The following is a 21,820-nucleotide window of genomic DNA, read 5'->3' on the forward strand; positions in this document are numbered from 1 at the left end:
TCACATTTTTGTGTTATTTGTTCACTCTGGATCCTTTTTTTTAATATTAGGTTTTGGTTGAAGATCTGACAACATTCAGGGTGTAATAGGGTTATAGTATCCCTCTTCTTCTCTGCTCTGCTCTTTATCATTGAACTGTTTCAGGGAAGGGACCGTCTCTGGGGCCAGTGACCTGGTCCTTCCTGCAGCTGGGGCTAGGGCTGGGATTCATGCGATGGGCCACTGCTGACCTACATCCCCCCTCTGCTCCTCTCCCTGTGTGGGCAGGGACATGGTCACGAGTTCACAGCTGGATGCCATGCTGCACACAGAAAAGCCTCGCAGTCACTCCTAAGATCTACTGATCATTTAGCTGTATTTTCATCTATTATTAAAACTGGTGTTCAGATTTGATCAGGAGGTAGTACCTTACAAATGTATAGTACACTAAAACAATACCACAGGAGTCTTCTGGTATTTCACTTTCAAGTACATTCCATGAGTGAATACAGACCCAGTAACCTCTTTTTCTCTTTCACTCCATCAACCCTTATCACTCTCTTCATCCTCTGTTCCCTTTTCACAGTCCCGTCTACCCTTCCTCTCCTCCATCCCTCTCTTCTCCTCTATTCATTCTCCTCCCCTCTCTCCAAGACTGACTCTCCAGCCTGACTTGAGCAGGAATTAATTAGGCTGAGAGCAATGTGATTTCCTCCGGATACAGAGACCAAATTAGGCCCAGTTACAGAAGTGCTGACGGAGCCCTTATATCTCATCGTCTGTTTATCATGCACCAGGAAGACAGGGAGGAGGAGGAGGAGAGGAGAAAACTAAAAAAGTGCTTAATCGCATATTGATGTGCTGGAGGACTGGGAGAGGAAGGCAGACCCTGCCCCTGGTTATGCCCAGGGGAAGAGAACAACATCAGTAATGCACTTTACAAAGCACTCTCAAAACAGACAAATAAGCAATAATGACACAGAGCATCTCTTACATAGCATCGGTTTGGTCTGGATGGGCCTTCATGATTTATTCAGTTATTTCTCCTTTAATTCAATCTAATGGAAACAGGGCTGAGACAGGGCTGAGACAGGGCTTAGACAGGGCTGAGACAGGGCTTAGACAGGACTGAGACAGGACTGAGACAGGGCTAGGGGGTCTAGTGGACAGCAGAGAAGGGCAGGTAACACACACGACTGTGTAATCCCTGCTTCATCCACTGGCTTCCCCTCTTTAGAGAGCTAGCTCTGCTCTCCAGTCTGAGCAGAGGACAACGTTGGTAATAATCACTTAACACAAGGAGACATGAGCACCAAAACAAGCCTTACTCACTCAGCCAAGGGCAGAGAGAACTGCTGGGCAATTGCAGAGTAAAGTACTATTCACAGCCTCATTATCAAACAAGCTAGTAGTGCAAGTAGAAAGGATCTCTCTTACCATGTATCCCCCTCAGCCATCTTTAGCACACACAGATAAAGTAAAACTAACATTTCCTGTCTGACAGCACAAAACCTTAGATTGTGTTTCTCTGTGCTCTAATGCGGAAGTGAATTGAGGAAGTTGAGATGAGGAAGTGACTTCCTGATGTTGAAATTACAAAACAAAACACCTGCAAACTGCCTCTCTGTCCTTTACTATAACTGTAAAACTCTCTGAGAAACTCAATGTCCAGATATATGGCAAGCTTTGAGTTTAACATTTGGTATGATCACAGAGGAAACGTTCATAAGAGGAGTGCTCTGTACACTCCAGATAGGCAAAGAATCAAAGGCCTTGTTGGAACACAAAGATCTATTAAATTCCACTTTCTTCCTACTTTGGATGAATGTGTTCGTAGTTCTGAGGTTGTTTTTACTGATACACGTTCTGACATTTGTGATTCAGGTACAGAAGATCAAAAGTAAAGGCCAGTTGGAAAGTGCATAGCAGATGAAAACCGTGGAAACTCAATATGAAAAGCAAATGTGACATGCCTACCCAGACCAGTAGGTGATGCTCTTTACTAGCCATAGAAGACAAGCACAAAATGATTCCGCTGCAAATCTGGACCTGTAATGTAGGTGGCACCATGTGTTCTTTTTAAAGGATGGGCCCCTATCTCTTGAAGACCCTAGGATCCATGTGTAAAGGGGTGGTCAGCCAGCCACTGGGATGACAACCCAACTTGGGATGGGGGAGAGGTTTTAGCAGGTGGAATATTAGAGGACAATTAGAGGTTTACTTAGTCACCGCTGCAGTATTCTTAACAGTGCAAACATCACGGTACAGCTAAATAAACATTCAATTATCATGGTACTTCTTAATGGTAAGTTTTCAAACACATATTATGGTAAGTATAATTGAAACTTGTATCTCATTATGGTAGGTGGTGAAATAAGTATAGCTAGTTATAAATGTAATGGTTTAACAGATAATAAGAAAAGACGATCAGCCCTCAAAAGACGATCCGTCCTCAACTGGCAGCTTAATTAAATGGTACCCGCAAAACACCAGTCTCAACGTCAACAGTGAAGAGGCGACTCCGGGATGCTGGCCTTCTAGGCAGAGTTGGAAATAAAAAGCCACATCTCCGACTGGCCAATAAAAATGAAAGATTAAGATGGGAAAAATAACACAGACACTGGACAGAGGAACTCTGCCTAGAAGGCCAGTAACCCGGAGTCGTCTCTTCACTGTTGACGTTGAGACTGGTGTTTTGCGGGCAAAATTAAGCTGCCAGTTGAGGACTTGTGAGGCATCTGTTTCTCAAACTAGACACTCTAATGTACTTGTCCTCTTGCTCAGTTGTGCACCGGGGCCTCCCACTCCTCTTTCTAGTGACCCCAAACTGTTGAACAGTATCATCACCGCTTTAGACAAAGTTTAATGGGAAAGGGACTGGGGGGACTAAATATATTTCTCCCATAGGCAAAGAAACTTGAAAGGGGTGATGATATTAATTAACAATAATTTTGAACCAAGTGTGCAAACTGTTCGATTGGACCATAAACAGATTTGGCTCAATCTATTTGGTCCAAATAATGATGATCCACACTTCTTTGAAAATATATATAATAATTTATCGAGCTTACAGGCAATAGATGACTCAATTATTTTTGCAGAGATCATCTGTTCACCTACACTGTGTCTTACAAAAAGACACGGCGGTTGGAACCAAAAATCTCAAATTTGGACTTATCAGACCAAAGGACAGATTTCCACTGATCTAATGTCCATTGCTCGTGTTTCTTGGCCCAAGCAAGTTTCTTCTTATTATATGTGTCCTTTAGTGGTTTCTTTGCAGCAATTCAACCACGAAGGCCTGATTCACGCAGTCTCCTCTTAACAGTTGATGTTGAGATGTGTCTGTTACTTGAACTCTGTGAAGCATTTATTTGGGCTGCAATTTCTGAGGCTGGAAACTCTAATGAACGTATCCTATGCAGCAGAGGTAACTATGGGTCTTCCTTTCCTGTGGCGTTCCTCATGAGAGCCAGTTTCATCATAGCGCTTGATGGTTTTTGTGACTGCAATTGAAGAAACTTTCAAAGTTCTTCAAATTTTCCTGATTGACTGACCTTCATTTCTTAAAGTAATGATGGACTGTGGTTTATTTTTGCTTATTTGAGCTGTTCTTACTACAATATGGACTTGGCCTTTGACCAAATAGGGCTCTCTTCTGTATACCAACCCTACCTTGTCACAACACAACTGATTGGCTCAAACTCATTAACCTCTTGAAACTAGGGGGCACTATTTTTTTGGGGGGAAAAATAACGTTACCAAAGTAAACCGCCTATTTCTCAGGACCAGATGCTAGAATATGCATATAATTGACAGCTTAGGATAGAAAAAACTATCTGTCTGTGAGTATAACAGAACTGATATTGCAGGCGAAATCCTGAGAAAAATCCAATCAGGAAGTGACTCTTATTTTGAAACCCCTGTCTTTCTATACATCCCAATTGCCCATTGAAAGGGATATCAACCAGATTCCTTTTTCTGTGGCTTCCCTGAGGTGTCTACAGCCTTTAGACGTAGTTTCAGGCCTTTATTTTGAAGAATGAGCGTAAACGACTACATTGCGTACTTGGCCAGCTGAGGGCTCTCAGAGTGATTCTTGCGTAAAGGAATCACTCTGATTCAGGAAAGTCATTTTTCCTCTCGCTCCTACTGAAAAGCAAATTGTCCTGGTTGATATATTATCGAATAGATATTTGAAAAACACCTTGAGGATTGATTATAAAAAACGTTTGCCATGTTTCTGTCGATATTATATTATTATCGGCGTTGTCGTGACCACTATTTCCGGTGGATTTCTCAACATAACGTGACCAACAAAAGGAGGTATTTTGGGTATAAAAATTATCTTTATGGAACAAAAGGAACATTTGCTGTCTAACTGGGAGTCTCGTCAGTGAAAACATCCGAAGATCATCAAAGGTAAACGGTTAATTTGATTGCTTTTCTGATTTTTGTGAATAAAGGCTCCTGCTGCTAGCTGGACATAATGCTATGCTAGTCTATCGATAAACTTACACAAACGCTTGTCTTGCTTTGGCTGTAAAGCATAATTTCAAAATCTGAGATGACAGGGTGATTAACAAAAGGCTAAGCTGTGTTTCACTATATTTCACTTGTGATTTCATGAATATGAATATTTTCTAGTAATATTTTTTGACCGTTGCGCTATGCTAATTAGTGTAGTTGATGACAATCCTCCTGGATCCGGGATGGGTAGTTCCAAGAGGTTTAAGAAGGAAAGAAATTCCACAAATGTACTTTTAACAAGGCACGCATGTTAATAGAAATGTATTCCAGGTGACTACCTCATGAAGCTGGTTGAGAGAATGCCAAGAGTGTGCAAAGCTGTCATCAAGGCAAAGGAATTTGAAGAATCTTAAATATAAAATGTATTTTGATTTGTTTGGGTACTATGATTCTAAATTTGTTATTTCAAAGTTTTGATGTCTTCACTATTATTCTACAATGTAGAAAATAGTAAAACTAATGAAAAACCCTTGAAGGAGTAGGTGTGTCCAAACTTTTGACTTGTAATGTAAATATAAACACAAATTATTTCGCTGCTCTGTCGTTCGCTACATACTTTAGTCTGAGACTGCCACTATGGAAGTTGTTTGCGGTGACGAGACGCACAAGGGTCATTGTACAAAACAAAGTCATCACTGATTGGATCGTCCTTAACCAATCAGAATATCAAGTCAATGACGACTTTTCAAACTGTCGCTTTACACGCCTGTGTTCTGGCTCTGGCCAAACCCATCAGTTTCTGGACCAATCAGACTAACCCGAATGCGTTCATTGCAGAGAAGAAACTAACATCCTTGTGCGTAGCATTTGGCTGTAGCAAGGAGTCTGGGTATTAAGGCAAGCTCCACTCCACCTCTGATAATCATGACTACATTACAACAACCATGTTCGAGGAGATTGAGACTAAGCCTGAAATTATCCAAGCGTAAACTAGCTCATTAAACTAACTCCTATCTCCCTCCGAGGCCTCCAACTGCTTTTAAATGCTAGTAAAACTAAGTGCATGCTTTTCAACCGATTGCTGCCTGCACCCTCCGTCCGACTAGCATCACTACTCCGGATTGTTCTGACCTAGAATATGTTGACAACTACCAATACCTAGGTGTCTGGTTAGACTGTAAACTCTCTTCCAGACTCACATTAAGCATCTCCAACCCAAAATTAAATCTAAAATTGGCTTCCTACTTCGCAACAAAGTCTCTGCCAAACATACCCTCGTAAAACTGACCATCCTACCGATCCTCGACTTCGGCGATGTCATTTACAAAATAGCCTCCAACACTCTACTCAGAAAACTGGATATAGTCTATCACAGCGCCATCCGTTTAGTCACCAAAGCATCATATACTACCCACCACTGCGAACTGTATGCTCTCGTTGGCTGGCCCTCACTACATATTCAACGTCAAACCCACTGGCTCCAGGAAATCTATAAGTCTATGCTAGGTAAAGCCCCTCCTTCCCTCAGCTCACTGGTCACCATTGCAACAACCACCCGTAGCATGCGCTGCAGCAGGTATATTTCACTGGTCACCCCCAAAGTCAACACTTCCTTTGGCTGCCTTTCCTTCCAGTTCTCTGGTGCCAATGACTGGAATGAATTGCAAAAATCACTGAAGCTGGAGTCTTATATCTCCCTAACTAACTTTAAGCATCAGGTGTCAGAGCACAGTCAATCTGTAAATAGCACACCCAACTACCTCATCCCCATATTGTTATTTATCTTTATGTTCTTTTGCACCCCAGTATCTTTACTTGCACATCATCATCTGCACATCTTTCACTCCAGTGTTAATGCTAAATTGTAATTATTTTGCCTCTATGGCCTATTTATTGCTTACCTCCCTACTCTTCTACATTTGCACACACTGTACATAGATTTTTCTATTGTGTTATTGACTCTACGTTTGTTTATGTGTAACTCTGTGTTGTTGTTTTTGTCATGCTGCTTTGCTTTATCTTGGCCAGGTCGTGGTTGTAAATGAGAACGTGTTCTCAACTGGCCTACCTGGTTAAATAAAGGTGAAATAAATAAATAAAAATGATAAACACCTACATGTTTTCACAAGGTTATTATTTCAACAACATTCTTTGTCACTGGCGACAACTTACAATGTGTATAGATGTGTAATATAGCACCTGCCTACTACCGGCAAGTGTGAAATTCCTACTACACAGTGCTGCAGAACGGAACATGTTATTTGAAGATTTACTATGGAGAGAATTACTGCAACATCAGACAAGACGCATGTTTTCTTTTCAGCTACTTCACACCATCAACCCTGAGTGGGCTTCAAAATCAGCACAGAGAACAGAAAGGACGCGGTGAGTTGATGAGTTTATGTATAAAACAAGTGATATTTGGGTGTAGGTGTGTGAGAAAAAAAACTTGAAATGTTTCTATTCTGCGTGGGTTTCTGTGTTATCCGTCTGCAATGCACTGGTGAGAATATGTGAGGGTGTTCACGTGTCTGTGTCCTCCTGTGTGTGTAGTTGTTAACCACACTCATCCTGTGTGTACAGAGCCACACGCCTGGGAAATGTTGTTCTCCACCTCAACCCTTTCTCTTTCTCACTCTGTCTCGCTCCATTTTTTCTCTCAGTCTTCTCCCACAGCCTCTCACAGCTCCCTCCCGCCCACTGCGCAGAGGGGTGAGAAACGAGCACTCCATCCACTCCAGCCCTCTGATTTGATAGGACCCTTAAAAATCACTACAGGGGTTCTCAGCTGGCTCTCACACACACACACACACACACACACACACACACACACACACACACACACACACACACACACACACACACACACACACACACACACACACACACACACACACACACGCACACACACACACACACACACACACACACACACACACACACACACACACAACACACACACACACACAACACAACACACACACACACACACAACACACACACACACACACACACACACACACACACACAGGCAGGCAGGGTAGCCTAGTGGTTAGAGCGTTGGACTAGTAACCGGAAGGTTGCAAGTTCAAACACCCGAGCTGACAAGGTACAAATCTGTCGTTCTGCCCCTGAACAGGTAGTTAAATAAAGGTAAAATAAAATAAAAATAAACACACACAACAATAATAATAATAATACACGTTTCACATGTTCAGGTTTCCAGCATCCATCTGTCCACTCAGTCATGTACTGCCAACATCGCACATTCCCTTACACAGAACGAGGCCTTGTGAAGTCTGCCTGAAGGACAGTATCATTTCAATACTGTCTAACTGTGCCTCTGGAAATGGAATGAAATGAAATGGAATGAAATGGAATGAAATGAGATCACCAGAGGGTTTATTTTAGTAAAGAAAACAGGATAGAAAACAGGACAGCCAGAAGAGGACTGGCCACGCCTCATTGCCAGGTTCCTCTCTTGGTTTCTTCCTAGGTTTTGGCCTTTCTAGGGAGTTTTTCCTAGCCACCGTGCTTCTACACCTGCATTGCTTGCTGTTTGGGGTTTTAGGCTGGGTTTCTGTACAACACTTTGAGATATCAGCTGATGTACGAAGGGCTATATAAATACTGTACATTTGATTTGATTTGATAGGAACAACGGTATTGGTTACCGTTCTAGACACTACTTTCCTCTAGTTCCCTTCACTAAATTGCTCTCGGGTCGGATCGCTCTGCTCAAGCTCCCATTTTTCCTTGATCCATTATTCACCTCTCCCCAGTGTATCTCTGCCTCCATGGCAAATGGGTTTCCACAGCTACATGGGAGCACAACTTTACACACGCACACACACAGGCATACACTTCCACAAGAACACACCTGCACACACACAAACAAGAGAACACACATACAGTGTTCAGCATAGAATATAATGACACATAGCTTACTGAACACACCTTCACACACCTTCACACACACAAACAACAGAACACACATACAGTGTTCAGCATAGAATATAATGACACATAGCTTACTGAACACACCTTCACACACACAAACAACAGAACACACATACAGTGTTCAGCATAGAACATAATGACACATAGCTTACTGAACACACCTTCACACACACAAACAACAGAACACACACAGTGTTCCGCATAGAATATAATGACACATAGCTTACTGTGTGGTAAAAAATGACTGGGTAAAATTAGAGGCATTGAGCAGAAAACAGCTATTTGGAGTCTATTGAGGCAAGTGTAAGCTTGATATCCAGGACAACCATGCTAAGATTCAAATGTAGAGCAGAACAGTTCCCCACACTCCCCAGTGCAGAGAGAGGAGTAGAGAGACGAGATTAAACAGGAGAAAGAGCAGATGAGAGGAGAGGAGAGGAGAGGAGAGGAGAGGAGAGGAGAGGAGAGGAGAGGAGAGGAGAGGAGAGGAGAGGCAGTAGAGCTGTCAATGCACCCAGGACCTGGAGCTCCCACTGCAGAGCCATTGATCACCCAGTTAACAAGAAGTGCAGTAAATCAGCAGACACACAACATAGAGATAGAAAAGGGAGAGAAAGAAAGACAAAGAGAGAGAGAAAAAGAGAGAAAGAGAGAGAGAGAGAGAGAGAGAGAGAGAGAGAGAGACAGAGAGAGAGAGAAAGAGAGTGAGATAGAGAGAACGAGATAGAGGGAGAGAGTGAAAGAGAGAGAGAGAGAGAGAGAGAGAGAGAGAAAGAGTGCAAGATAGAGAGAACGAGATAGAGAGAGAGAGAGAGAGAGAGAGAGAGAGAGAGAGAGAGAGACAAAGAGACATAATGTGATGCAACACAACACAATGCACCAGACACATACGCTGTATACAGTATGTCAACAGATGTATTCTAAAACTGTATGGCACATTAGACAGGTAGACAGACAGAGCGAGATGGTGTTCTTATTTTCCTTTTTTTTTTTACCTTCAAATTACTTTAATGTATTGTCATCTCATTGAAAAAGCAATCTATAGACTAGCCGAATGTGCTTTTGTTATGTCCCTACTGCTTGTGTGTTATTCTAATGTTCATACTAAAAGAGATGTGGTTTTGGTTTGCAAATCTATAGTGGAATGTAATCAAAATAAATCCTGGTTACCCTGGTGGGATGGCTCCTCTACCAGTGCCCATGGAAATGCGCTGGGTTCCCGGCCGGTTCAGGTTGTTCTGCCCGTTGATGATGACATGGTGGCCGTGGGAGTGTGCATGGGTGTGGGAGTGGCCATGTGCAAGCGGAAGGGACGGCAGTGGCGGGGAACAAGGGAAGTTGGAACTAGACAGGGGCGACTGCACCTGTTCAACTTTAGCTTGGCCACTTCCTGCACTTATGTTGTTATGCTGTATGTTGTTGCTCCCGGCACCGGAGGTTGGGGACCAGAGTGTTGGTCCGGCGAAAGTGTTACTCTGCCGTACCACATTGAGCGTGCCTGTGGCCCCTGGAGCTCCTGCGGCCCCTCCGTACAGCTTACGACGCTGAGAGGCCAGGATGGCGTTGGAGGCGGCCCGCGTGCTGTTGACTAGAATGCACTGCTGGCAGGAGCAGGGTTGGCCGGAGCTGGCGCCCACAGGCCACGACTGGGACTTGGGGATGGAGCCCATGATGAGAGGGTAGGCCAGGTCCATGCGTCGGCGCAGGCGGCGTTTCCTCTGGCTCTGCCGGTTGGTCTGGACCATACTGTTGAAGTCAATGAGGTAGCAGAAGCCCAGAGAGGTCAGGTCCAGCCAGGGGTGCTGCTTCTCATAGGCGTTCTGGATGGTCACACAGATCTCCATGTCGTAGGGCGTCCAGGAGCCGCTGTCGTTCTCCCACTCCCACACCACACCCTTCCCCGGGGCTGACGACGGCTCATAGAAGTTCCTGTGGACCGGCCTCATGGTGCCTGGAGGGAGAGAGCGAGAGGATAGGAGGTCAGAGGAAAGAACTACTGTACATATCCATCATAGATGATTCACTTACCAAGATCTCAAACCACTTTTTGTTTAAATAATCATGGATTTAAATGTATAACTCATTGAATAAATTGGCCAAGCATGCTTCAAAATCAAAGAGTAACCCAGATTCTAATATGTGAAAATGACAGTCATAATTTTCTACATGTCTCTGTGTTGAGGAAGAAGAAGGGGAGGGGAGACAGAGGTGTAACCCTGCCCTCCCGCTGATGGCCTCACAGCCCCCACCTCCAATATAACACAATTACTGTGGTCACATGAGAAATCAGGACACCTCTCCCCATCCATCTCCTGCTTGCTACACAGCACACCAGCCAGGGTATCCAGGCTCTACGGCTAGGACCGCCACCACCACCCTTCCCCCATTTCATTTAACAGCTAAATGCACACTAACTTGCAGTGGAGCACCGGGGTGATAATGGAAGGAAGGACGTGTGTGTGGTGGGGGGAAAGGCTGGCGTAAAAGGCTGTCTCCCCCAGACACACAGCACAGCATCACTGGCACCAGAGAATAAAACGCATCAGCAGAATCAACAGCACTGACCTTGAATCCCTGCCGCAAACTGTGCTAAAGGACTTGGCTTGGCAGCTCATTTCATTTGGAAGGCTGCTGAGAACCTCTGCACACAGACACACAGCCAGCTGCCTCTGTCACTCACCTCCCCAGGCAGTCAGTCATCCATTCCTTCCCTCATTCCCCTTGCCTCGGTGGTCTATTGATTGACTTTCAATTTCCTCCACACACACACACACTCTCTTCACTCTCTCCCTCATGCATCACTTCCCATGCCTGATGTTAGGATAAAACTCACCAATTCACACTCACTCACTCATAGCTACCACTGTTCCATCCATTCAATGAGCTCACTCACTGTATCACTTATTCACTGTTTCACTCCTGACTACCAATTACTCATCCAGCACGTTGATTTACAGTAGTATACCCAGAGCCTCAGGTGGGGATAGAGGATGAGATGGAGTGAACAGCTCTTCTACAGAGTAGGCTTTTATCACTTAGTGTTCTCTCCTGTGGGACACATTAACATGCAGCAGACACACATTCTCTCTTTCTCCCTGTTAGGCGGTGTGTGTGTGCGTGCGTGTGTGTGTGTGCGTGTGTGTGTGTGTTCTCACGTCTCAGACCCTCTCAATGGGTGTGTAGCAGCACCACACTCTCTTGTTAAACGCTGAGTTAACTAACACTAGCCTTATAAATATTTGATGATGTGGAGACTTTTTATCTGCTGGGCATCAATTTAGCTTCACCAAGGAAATATAAACATAGGGCCCTATAAAAATCTGTTTTGTTTTTCAAGGTTTCCTTTTCCCTTCTTTTTTCAGGTTTCCACCCTAAAATAAAATCACACTTTAAAGAAAGAAACAGAAAAACAACACATTTGGATGTTCTAAAATCCACAACAATGTTTATACCACATCAGGGGACCACTTTTGAGGTCTAGAATATGTTATTTTATTTACATTGTTGGGTGTAGTAACCCTTTAATTCCAGCGTGGTTTTTAGCGGGTGGTTTTGTAGCGCACATGTGTTGGTAGAGTTTGCTAAACAAATACCAACTGGATTGACACAAATAATCATGATATAATTCTGCCAGGTAGGTATAGGCTACATTGTAGCTAGTTAACATTTAATTGAGAAGGTGTTCGGGAAAGCCTTTTCTATCTACCAGAAGACTTTTCATTAGCCTCGGCTACACAGATTCTCATCGCCTCTTCAGGAAGTTGCAGGAAATACGAATCACTGATGCATTCTGTTCATGCCTTATGATAAACTTTGGCAAATTAATTCATTTTCAATACATTTAGTTGATTTCCTTACTAAGTTCAATTAATTTTTTTATTTTGTTGAATTACGATTTAATGTCTGGACTCTGTCCGAGTTCTGTATCCCAGATTTTATAGGGCCCTATAAACATTATCTTCCTTTAAGAGCCAATTAGGTTTTCATAGGCCCTAATGGAGGCTAATGTAGAGAACATACACAAAATTACTAAAATATATTCTGTAAACGGTGACATGTCCAAATGGAGGTTTGATTGGAAATCATGTTACCTGGTTATTACAGCAAATTACTCCAACAGGATATGATGTAGGGCCATGACATTCCCATGAGGAATAATCCCTCACCAGGGGCCAATTTGTGAATACATTACCCTTCCTATTCCAGACCATAAATCATATACCTCACATATAAACCCCAGGATTTTATCAAGGCGAGACCCAGATAAAGACACAGGAGGCAGATGGTTGGAGTCTTACATTATTTAATAATCCAAAGAGGTAGGCAAGAGAATGGTCGTGGACAGGCAAAAGGTCAAAACCAGTTCAGAGTCCAGGAGGTACAGAGTGGCAGACAGGCTTGTGGTCAAAGCAGGCAGAATGGTCAGGCAGGCACAGAGTCCAGAAACAGGCAAGGGTCAAAACCGGGAGGACTATAAAAAGGAGAATAGCAAAAAAGGAGTACAGGAAAAACACGCTGGTTGACTTGGGAAAACATACAAGACGAACTGGCACAGAGAGACAGGAAACACAGGGATAAATACACTGGGGAAAATAAGCGACACCTGGAGGGGGTGGAGACAATCACAGGAACAGGTGAAACAGATCAGGACGTGACAGATATAAACTGGCAAAAAAAGAAACATGGGAACATCGAACAGACAAGCGCTAACCCTCTAGCTGAGGGACTGTATCTGGTCTACTGTGCACATTTCTATGCTGTGGTAGTGACTGGGGTTAGATAGGGCCTCAAAGAGTGAGTGAAGGTCAGAACAGTGCAGTAATCACATGGAACCATAACAGGAAGCTCCACTCACATACAGCATGAACAACCTCGCAGCACCTTATATGGCTGTCTGTCTCATGCAGTAATTTACTGTTGTATATATAATGGCTCCAGCCCAAAGACTGAGGCTGAGTTGTTGATGCTCTCCGTGTGACCCAGCCGACCCTCTATGCTCTTCCTGACAGGAAACGGAGAGAGAGTGGTCACTTCCTGTCTGACCCTATGTGCCTTTGGCACCGGTCTCTCCCTTCCCCCCCTAAGTCTCTCCTCCCCTCTCCCCGTCCCATCCTCCTCCTCATGACATCCTCCAGATGTCCTTGCCCAACAAAACAGCGGTCCCATTGGGTGAGGAGATGTGGCTGTGTCATGTACAACTGTGTCAAGCCTCACTGTGGGACCCTAGCTCACACACGGAAAGGTGAGTTCAGGGTAAATTAAACTGTTAAGACTCTTGTGGCTTCCTGAAGATCTGTTCCTTCCCTGACAGAGTCTATCATTCCATCACTCTCTTTAATAGGATTGTTTTGGTCTTCAGCTGAAGACAGGTCTGTCTGACTCGCTCCTCACAGGTCTGTCTGACTCGCTCCTCACAGGTCTGTCTGACTCGCTCCTCACAGGTCTGTCTGACTCGCTCCTCACAGGTCTGTTTGACTTGCTCCTCACAGGTCTGTCTGACTCGCTCCTCACAGGTCTGTCTGACTCGCTCCTCACAGGTCTGTCTGACTCGCTCCTCACAGGTCTGTTTGACTTGCTCCTCACAGGTCTGTCTGACTCGCTCCTCACAGGTCTGCTTGACTTGCTCCTCACAGGTCTGTCTGACTCGCTCCTCACAGGTCTGTCTGACTCGCTCCTCACAGGTCTGTCTGACTCGCTCCTCACAGGTCTGTCTGACTCGCTCCTCACAGGTCTGTCTGACTCGCTCCTCACAGGTCTGTCTGACTCGCTCCTCACAGGTCTGTCTGACTCGCTCCTCACAGGTCTGTCTGACTCGCTCCTCACAGGTCTGTCTGACTCGCTCCTCACAGGTCTGTCTGACTCGCTCCTCACAGGTCTGTCTGACTCGCTCCTCACAGGTCTGTCTGACTCTCTCTTCCACTCTCTCATCTCCCGCTGATGCCAGCCCTCCCTTTCCACTCCTGTCACTCCTGGCTAGTCACCAACTCTCTGACAAATTTGTCACATTTTCCACCCTGTCACTCATTGGCTACCATCCTGATCTTAGACAACACTCTTGTTGTCCACATTACCCAGAACTCATGCTCTCGCTAGTGCTGCACTAGACAGGCTGATGATAAGCCCTGTATGCCTCTAGATACAGGCCCATTATGTATCCTAATAATTGACAAGCTTCTCCAATTCCCCCTGGGCCACCCTGAGCTTATTAAAAATAGCTCCATGAGTTCCTGTAACTACAGAGGGAGAGAGGCCAGTAACAGCTACACTGTGAGGCTGCCGAATGCTAGCTAGCTGAGTAGCACTTAATAGGAAGAGGCTAATATATATTTTTTATTACAGATGTAGGATCTTAATTTGAGGCGGTTTGCTAAAGCAGGAAAATGATCTTGCAGCAACAGGAAATGTGAATTATTATGTGGATTATAATTAATGGACAATTTTGTAGGGGTTGCTAGATTTTTCATAATGGAAAATCAAGTCAAAAATGTCTAAGTGGAAATTACAAACTTCAGAAGTCTTTTTAAACCTTAAATACTGTACACTATAAGTTCTCCTGCAACAGTGTGATCAAATTAAGATCCTACATCTGTACAGCAGCCAAACTGACTGGCCAGTGGCGAACACTGTGGTGCTGGGTCAGGTGCACTCTTTTGCTCACTTATATATCATAACATAAGATTCATTATAGCTATACCTTTCCTAAATCATGGTTTGACATATACAAGCTTTTCTATTTTACTGCTGTGGGATATATTGCCATTTGGGACAGTTCATCGACCTAATTTCTAACTAAATGTTTATTGGGCTGTACATCAGCCTGCACTTAAATGGATTTATTATCCATTTACGCGTTCTCTATGTGAATATTGTATATCAGTGAAAGAAGACTAAATATTCCATTATGTGCTGCTACTGTATACAGGCAATAAAGTAATTGAGGTATGTTTGATGTTTTCCATAAACCCCACTAGCACAGCTTGAACGGAAATATCCCTTTCATCTCCTGAAAAAAGGCCTTCACAAACAATTAACCCGATACAGTTATGAGAGAACACACAGAACTAGGAGGGTGTCGATGACATAAAAATATGTCCTGGTTGTGAGATAAAACATCTAGGTCAAACAGGTCTGTGGTGAAGTAGTGAAAATACAATCTCTAGGTATGTACCCATAAGGATTAGGACCCCTGAAACATATGGATGACATGCATAAAGCATCAGCAAGTATGTTCACAAAGTAATAAAACATACATCATAGGTACTGTGAGATACTGTACTAGCGTTATACCAGCATGCCACTAACTCGTCTGAGATCAGAGAGCTAGGTAATGAGGATGACAGTGTGGTATCAGTAGCTGGCTTGAGAATGTTACTGGCTACACCATACTACTCCTTACCATAACTATCCCACCCAAGCTCCCTCAAACTTAATTATCCAGATCACTTTAACAAAGCAAATTTCTATACTGCTGAGCCACTGTACAGTTTTGACATAATAATGCAGAGCTATAATGGACCCGTGGTGCTGGGAAGCAACCTAGAATCCCTACAGCAGCAGCCTCCTCTATCCAGTCGACGTGATGGATGAACAAAGGACGAAAAGGTACAGGTGGTTGGGAGGAGAGGAAGAGGCTGGCGGGGGAGGGTTGGTGATATGCATAGAGCTTCTCTGCTAGAGTGGAATGAAATGAAGATGTCTCACTTTCTCTTACCCGGGCAAGCTTACAATGTGTATACTGCAGCAGAGCAGAGTAGCCCCCAATGACTCAGTCCTCCTAAGACAGGCTGCCAAACAAGACAAGCTGGGGGGGAGTAGCAGAGCCCCCCTCCCTCCCATCTCTACCCCCTTGCCTTGGGGAGCTGGCCAGTTACAATGCACTTGTGCAGAGTTTGCAGTTATGGTGGTAACAAAGACGGACCAAAAAAATTGAATTAGTCTTGGGGTACCTGCCAGATATTGCACTGCAGCAATGCAACAGACCCTGAAACAACCCTCCAGACTGCGTGTGTGTGTGTGCGTGTGTGTGTATGTGTGTGTGTGTGGATGTGTGTGTGTGTGGGTGTGTGTGTGTGTGTGTGTATGTGTGTGTGTGTGTGTGTGTGTGTGTGTGTGTGTGTGTGTATGTATGTGTGTGTGTGTGTGTCGTGACTGTCCTGTGTCAAGGTGCTTCAGCTCTGTCAAGTGTACTCTCTTTCTACTTCTCTGCCACCCCGTTGAGTGTGTCACAAGTTGTCACTTCCACTTCACACAGCTACACAGAGAAAGCCCCTCATCAGGCAGCAGGTCTAGCAGGAGCCTGCATCTTTAGCATGTCACTGGGATGGGACACAGTGCCCCACAAAGCCCCGGGCCTGGGGCGTCACAAAGACTCTCCATAAGACACTGTCCAGACCTGCCACAGAGGATACGGCAAGCAGCCTTCTTGTTAGCAGAGCAAGTGGATGGTAGCAGTACTGTACTGTGTTAAGGCAGGTGGTAGGAGGTGGATGGTGGCTGTACTGTACTGTGTTAAGGCGGGTGGTGGGAGGTGGGTGGTGGCTGTACTGTATCGTGTTAAGGCAGGTGGGTGGTGGCTGTACTGTATCGTGTTAAGGCAGGTGGTAGGAGGTGGGTGGTGGGAGGTGGGTGGTGGCTGTACTGTACTGTGTTAAGGCGGGTGGTGGGAGGTGGGTGGTGGCTGTACTGTATCGTGTTAAGGCAGGTGGTAGGAGGTGGGTGGTGGGAGGTGGGTGGTGGCTGTACTGTACTGTGTTAAGGCGGGTGGTGGGAGGTGGGTGGTGGCTGTACTGTATCGTGTTAAGGCAGGTGGTAGGAGGTGGGTGGTGGGAGGTGGGTGGTGGCTGTACTGTATTGTGTTAAGGCAGGTGGTAGGAGGTGGGTGGTGGGAGGTGGGTGGTGGCTGTACTGTACTGTGTTAAGGCGGGTGGTGGGAGGTGGGTGGTGGCTGTACTGTATCGTGTTAAGGCAGGTGGTAGGAGGTGGGTGGTGGGAGGTGGGTGGTGGCTGTACTGTACTGTGTTAAGGCGGGTGGTGGGAGGTGGGTGGTGGCTGTACTGTATCGTGTTAAGGCAGGTGGTAGGAGGTGGGTGGTGGGAGGTGGATGGTAGCAGTACTGTACTGTGTTAAGGCGGGTGGTGGGAGGTGGGTGGTGGCTGTACTGTACTGTGTTAAGGCGGGTGGTGGGAGGTGGGTGGTGGCTGTACTGTATCGTGTTAAGGCAGGTGGTAGGAGGTGGATGGTGGCAGTACTGTACTGTGTTAAGGCTGGTGGTCAGGTGGGTGGAGGTACTGTACTGTGTTAAGGTGGGTGGTAGGAGGTGGATGGTGGCAGTACTGTACCATGTTAAGGCGGGTGGTCAGGTGGGTGGTGGAGGTACTGTACTGTGTTAAGGTGGGTGGTGGGTGGTGGCTGTACTGTACCATGTTAAGGCGGGTGGTCAGGTGGGTGGTGGTGGTACTGTACTGTGTTAAGATGGGTGGTGGGAGGTGGGTGGTGGCTGTACTGTACCATGTTAAGGTGGGTGGTAGGAGGTGGGTGGTGGCAGTACTGTACTGTGTTAAGGTGGGTGGTAGGAGGTGGGTGGTGACAGTACTGTACTGTGTTAAGATGGGTGGTAGGAGGTGGGTGGTGGGAGGTGGGTGGTGGATGTACTGTACCATGTTAAGGTTGGTGGTAGGAGGTGGGTGGTGACAGTACTGTACCATGTTAAGGCGGGTGGTAGGAGGTGGGTGGTGGCTGTACTTTACCGTGTTAAGGCGGGTGGTAGGAGGTGGGTGGTGGGAGGTGGGTGGTGGCTGTACTGTACTGTGTTAAGATGGGTGGTGGGAGGTGGGTGGTGGCTGTACTGTACCATGTTAAGGTGGGTGGTAGGAGGTGGGTGGTGGCAGTACTGTACTGTGTTAAGGTGGGTGGTAGGAGGTGGGTGGTGACAGTACTGTACTGTGTTAAGATGGGTGGTAGGAGGTGGGTGGTGGGAGGTGGGTGGTGGATGTACTGTACCATGTTAAGGTTGGTGGTAGGAGGTGGGTGGTGACAGTACTGTACCATGTTAAGGCGGGTGGTAGGAGGTGGGTGGTGGCTGTACTTTACCGTGTTAAGGCGGGTGGTAGGAGGTGATGTTGGCAGTACTGTACTGTGTTAAGGCGGGTGGTAGGAGGTGGGTGGTGGCAGTACTGTACCATGTTAAGGTGTGTTGTAGGAGGTGGGTGGTGACAGTACTGTACTGTGTTAAGGTGGGTGGTAGGAGGTGGGTGGTGGCAGTACTGTACCATGTTAAGGTGTGTTGTAGGAGGTGGGTGGTGACAGTACTGTACTGTGTTAAGGCAGGTGGTAGGAGGTGGATGGTGGCAGTAATGGATTGTGTTAAGGCGGGTGGTAGGAGGTGGATGTTGGCAGTACTGTACTGTGTTAAGGCATGTGGTAGGAGGTGGATGGTGGCAGTACTGTACCATGTTAACGCGGGTGGAGGTACTGTACTGTGTTAAGGTGGGTGGTGGGAGGTGGGTGGTGGCAGTACTGTACTGTGGTAAGGCGGGAAGTGGGTGGTGGCAGGTGGGGAAGTGAGTGCATGTGTCTGTCTGAGCCATGTGGAGACACAGTGGATTGCTGGAGCTCAGAGGCCTCTCCTCTCTATCTCTGACAGGTGACCTTACATGTGAGAAGACCACAGGAGGCTGCTGAGGGTATGATGGATTATGATTATGCCTGGAATGAGGTGAATGGAGTGGAAACCATGCGTTTGATACCATTCCTTTACTCCATTCCAGCCATTACCATGAGCCAGTCCTCCCCAATTAAGGTGCCACCAACCACCTGTGGAGCAGACAGCCTCTCACTCCCTTCACTACAAGAGAGAGTGACAAGCACACGCAACCCCTCCACCACACCCCTGCCTGCTCCAAGCAGTATTTATCTATGTGACAGGATGATATTTCATGTCAGCCATCAGCCAGTTAACAAGCCTGTAAGGCAGTTAAAATGGTTCGCTACCTCAGCAGAAAGCTAATTGAGAGGCATACTAGTTTTTGGGGCCATTGAGGGATGTTTGCACAGGTCCTTCTCGACCTCAAGAGGAGCTGTACTAGCTACATTGAAACGCAAATAAAATACAAACTAATGGTTATGAGTCATTGGATATGACAATGCAATCCCAGTGCGGTGCAATCCTTCTGACCCTAGACACTCATAGCTGGATTTAATCAAGCCCCAGTGCGGTGATTCAATTGCTATGTACTGCATATCAAATAATACAACTCATGGAGTATCATTCTCACAATCCACTCTTGGCAAATATAGAAGATTAACAGATATACATTGGCAAGGAAAAGTATGTGAACCTTTTGGAATTACCTGGATTTCTGCATAAACTGGTCATCAAATTTGATCTGAAGTCCCAACAATAGACAAACATAGTGTGCTTAAACTAATAACACACAAATTATTGTATGTTTCTTGTCTATCATTTAGAACCCCTAGAATAATGACTTATCCAAAAGCCCATTGGAATCAGGAGTCCGCTAACCTGGAGTCCAGTCGATGAGACGAGATTGGAGATGTTGGTTAGCGCTGCCTTGCTCTATAAAAAAACACTCACAAAATTTGAGTTTGCTATTCACAAGGCGCATTTCCTGATGTGAACCATGCCTCGAATAAAAGAGATCTTAGAAGACCTACGATTAAGAATTGTTGCCTTGCATAAAGCTGGAAAGGGTTACAAAAGTATCTCTAAAAGCCTTGAAGTTCATCAGTCCACGGTAAGATAAATTGTCTATAAAGGGAGAAAGTTCAGCACTGTTGCTACTCTCCCTAGGAGTGGCCATCCTGCAAAGATCACAGCGCAAGAGCACCGCGCAGAATGCTCAATTAGGTTAAGAAGAATCCTAGAGTGTCAGCTAAAGACTTACAGAAATCTCTGGAACATGATAACATCTCTGTTGACGAGTCTACGATACATAAAACACTAAACAATAATGATGTTCATAGGAGGACACCACGGAAGAAGCCACTGCTGTCCAAAAATACTGAAGTTTGCAAAAGCGCACCTAGATGTTCCACAGCGCTACTGGCAAAATATTCTGTGGACAGATGAAACTACAGTTGAGTTGTTTGGAAGGAACATACAACACCATGTGTGGAGAAAAAAAGGCACAGCACACCAACATCAAAACCTCATCCCAACTGTAAAGTTTGGTGGAGGGAGCATCATGGTTTGGGGCTGTTTTGCTGCCTCAGGGCCTGGACAGCTTGCTATCATCAATAGAAAAATGAATTCCCAAGTTTATCAAGACCTTTTGCAGGAGAATGTTCGGCTATCTGTCCGCCAATTGAAGCTCAACAGAAGTTGAGTGATGCAACAGGACAGCGACCCAAAACAAGTAAATCAACAATGGAATTGCTTCAACAGAAGAAAATACGTCTTCTGGAGTGGCCCAGTCAGAGTCCTGACCTCAACCCGATTAAGACGCTGTGGCATGACCTCAAGAGACCAGTTCACACCAGACATCCCAAGAATATTGCTGATCTGAAACAGTTTTGTAAAGAGGAATGGTCCAAAATTCCTCCTGACCGTTGTGCAGGTCTGATCCACAACTACAGAAAACATTTGGTCGAGGTTATTGCGGCCAAAGGAGGGTCAACCAGTTATTAAATCCAAGGGTTCACATACTTTTCCCACCCTGCACTGTGAATGTTTACACAAAGACATTAACGTATAATTGCTTGTGTGTTATTAGTTTAAGCAGACTTTGTCTATTGTTGTGACCTAAATGAAGATTAGATCAAATTTATGACCAATACATGCAGAAATCCAGGTATTTCCAAAGGGTTCACATACTTTTTATTGCCACTCTAGCTGGTGTGGATATGGTGTCCTTTAGCCTCCTGTAGGATGATGATGCCTTGGTTGAGTAGACAGGCTAGTATCCCCTGTGCTGCTGAGACAGGGGTTTTTAAACCCTCTGGTCTACCCAGCCAGCTGCCAGACAGGCTCAGTGTCTGGCCTTATCTGTGAAGACTCTACATAAAAGCAAGGTGTCACTTTGATTCCCTGTCTGTGCTGGTCAGCTTTGATCAGCTCTAACATGTCCAGGTAGTCAGATGTGGTGTGATGCAGCAGGTCAGCAGGCAGGCCACACTGTTCCCTCTGCAGACAGATAGAGACAGAGCTGCACTGATTTACTGCTGGAACAACATGGCTGGAGAGAAAGATTCTAATGCACTCTTCTATGAACTTTGCAACCTACATCAACTGGAAATGTCTTGACACTGCAGCCAGTTACAAACAAATTGATGTTGTTGTCTTTAAAACATTTTTAAAAAAAGACGAATGTTTAAATGATTCCATCTTGTTCCGATCTGGTGAATGTTTCAATTATTCCATGTTGTTCCAATCTGATTGACTAATGAGGGACTT

At 45.4% G+C, this 21,820-nt stretch overlaps 1 protein-coding gene across 1 annotated transcript in view; it reads right to left on the reverse strand.

Annotated features, from left to right (window-relative positions):
* The window catches only part of LOC139389930 (E3 ubiquitin-protein ligase DTX1-like), a 70,002-nt gene that overhangs the window by 19,898 nt on the left and 28,284 nt on the right, over positions 1-21,820 (reverse strand). Inside the window, exon 3 of the mRNA XM_071136965.1 lies at positions 9,580-10,360. Within this exon, the coding sequence (XP_070993066.1) occupies positions 9,580-10,360 (781 nt within the window). The remainder of the gene's footprint in view (positions 1-9,579; positions 10,361-21,820) is intronic.

This window comes from Oncorhynchus clarkii, chromosome 30, assembly GCF_045791955.1.
Source record: "Oncorhynchus clarkii lewisi isolate Uvic-CL-2024 chromosome 30, UVic_Ocla_1.0, whole genome shotgun sequence".
Classification (NCBI taxonomy): domain Eukaryota; kingdom Metazoa; phylum Chordata; class Actinopteri; order Salmoniformes; family Salmonidae; genus Oncorhynchus; species Oncorhynchus clarkii.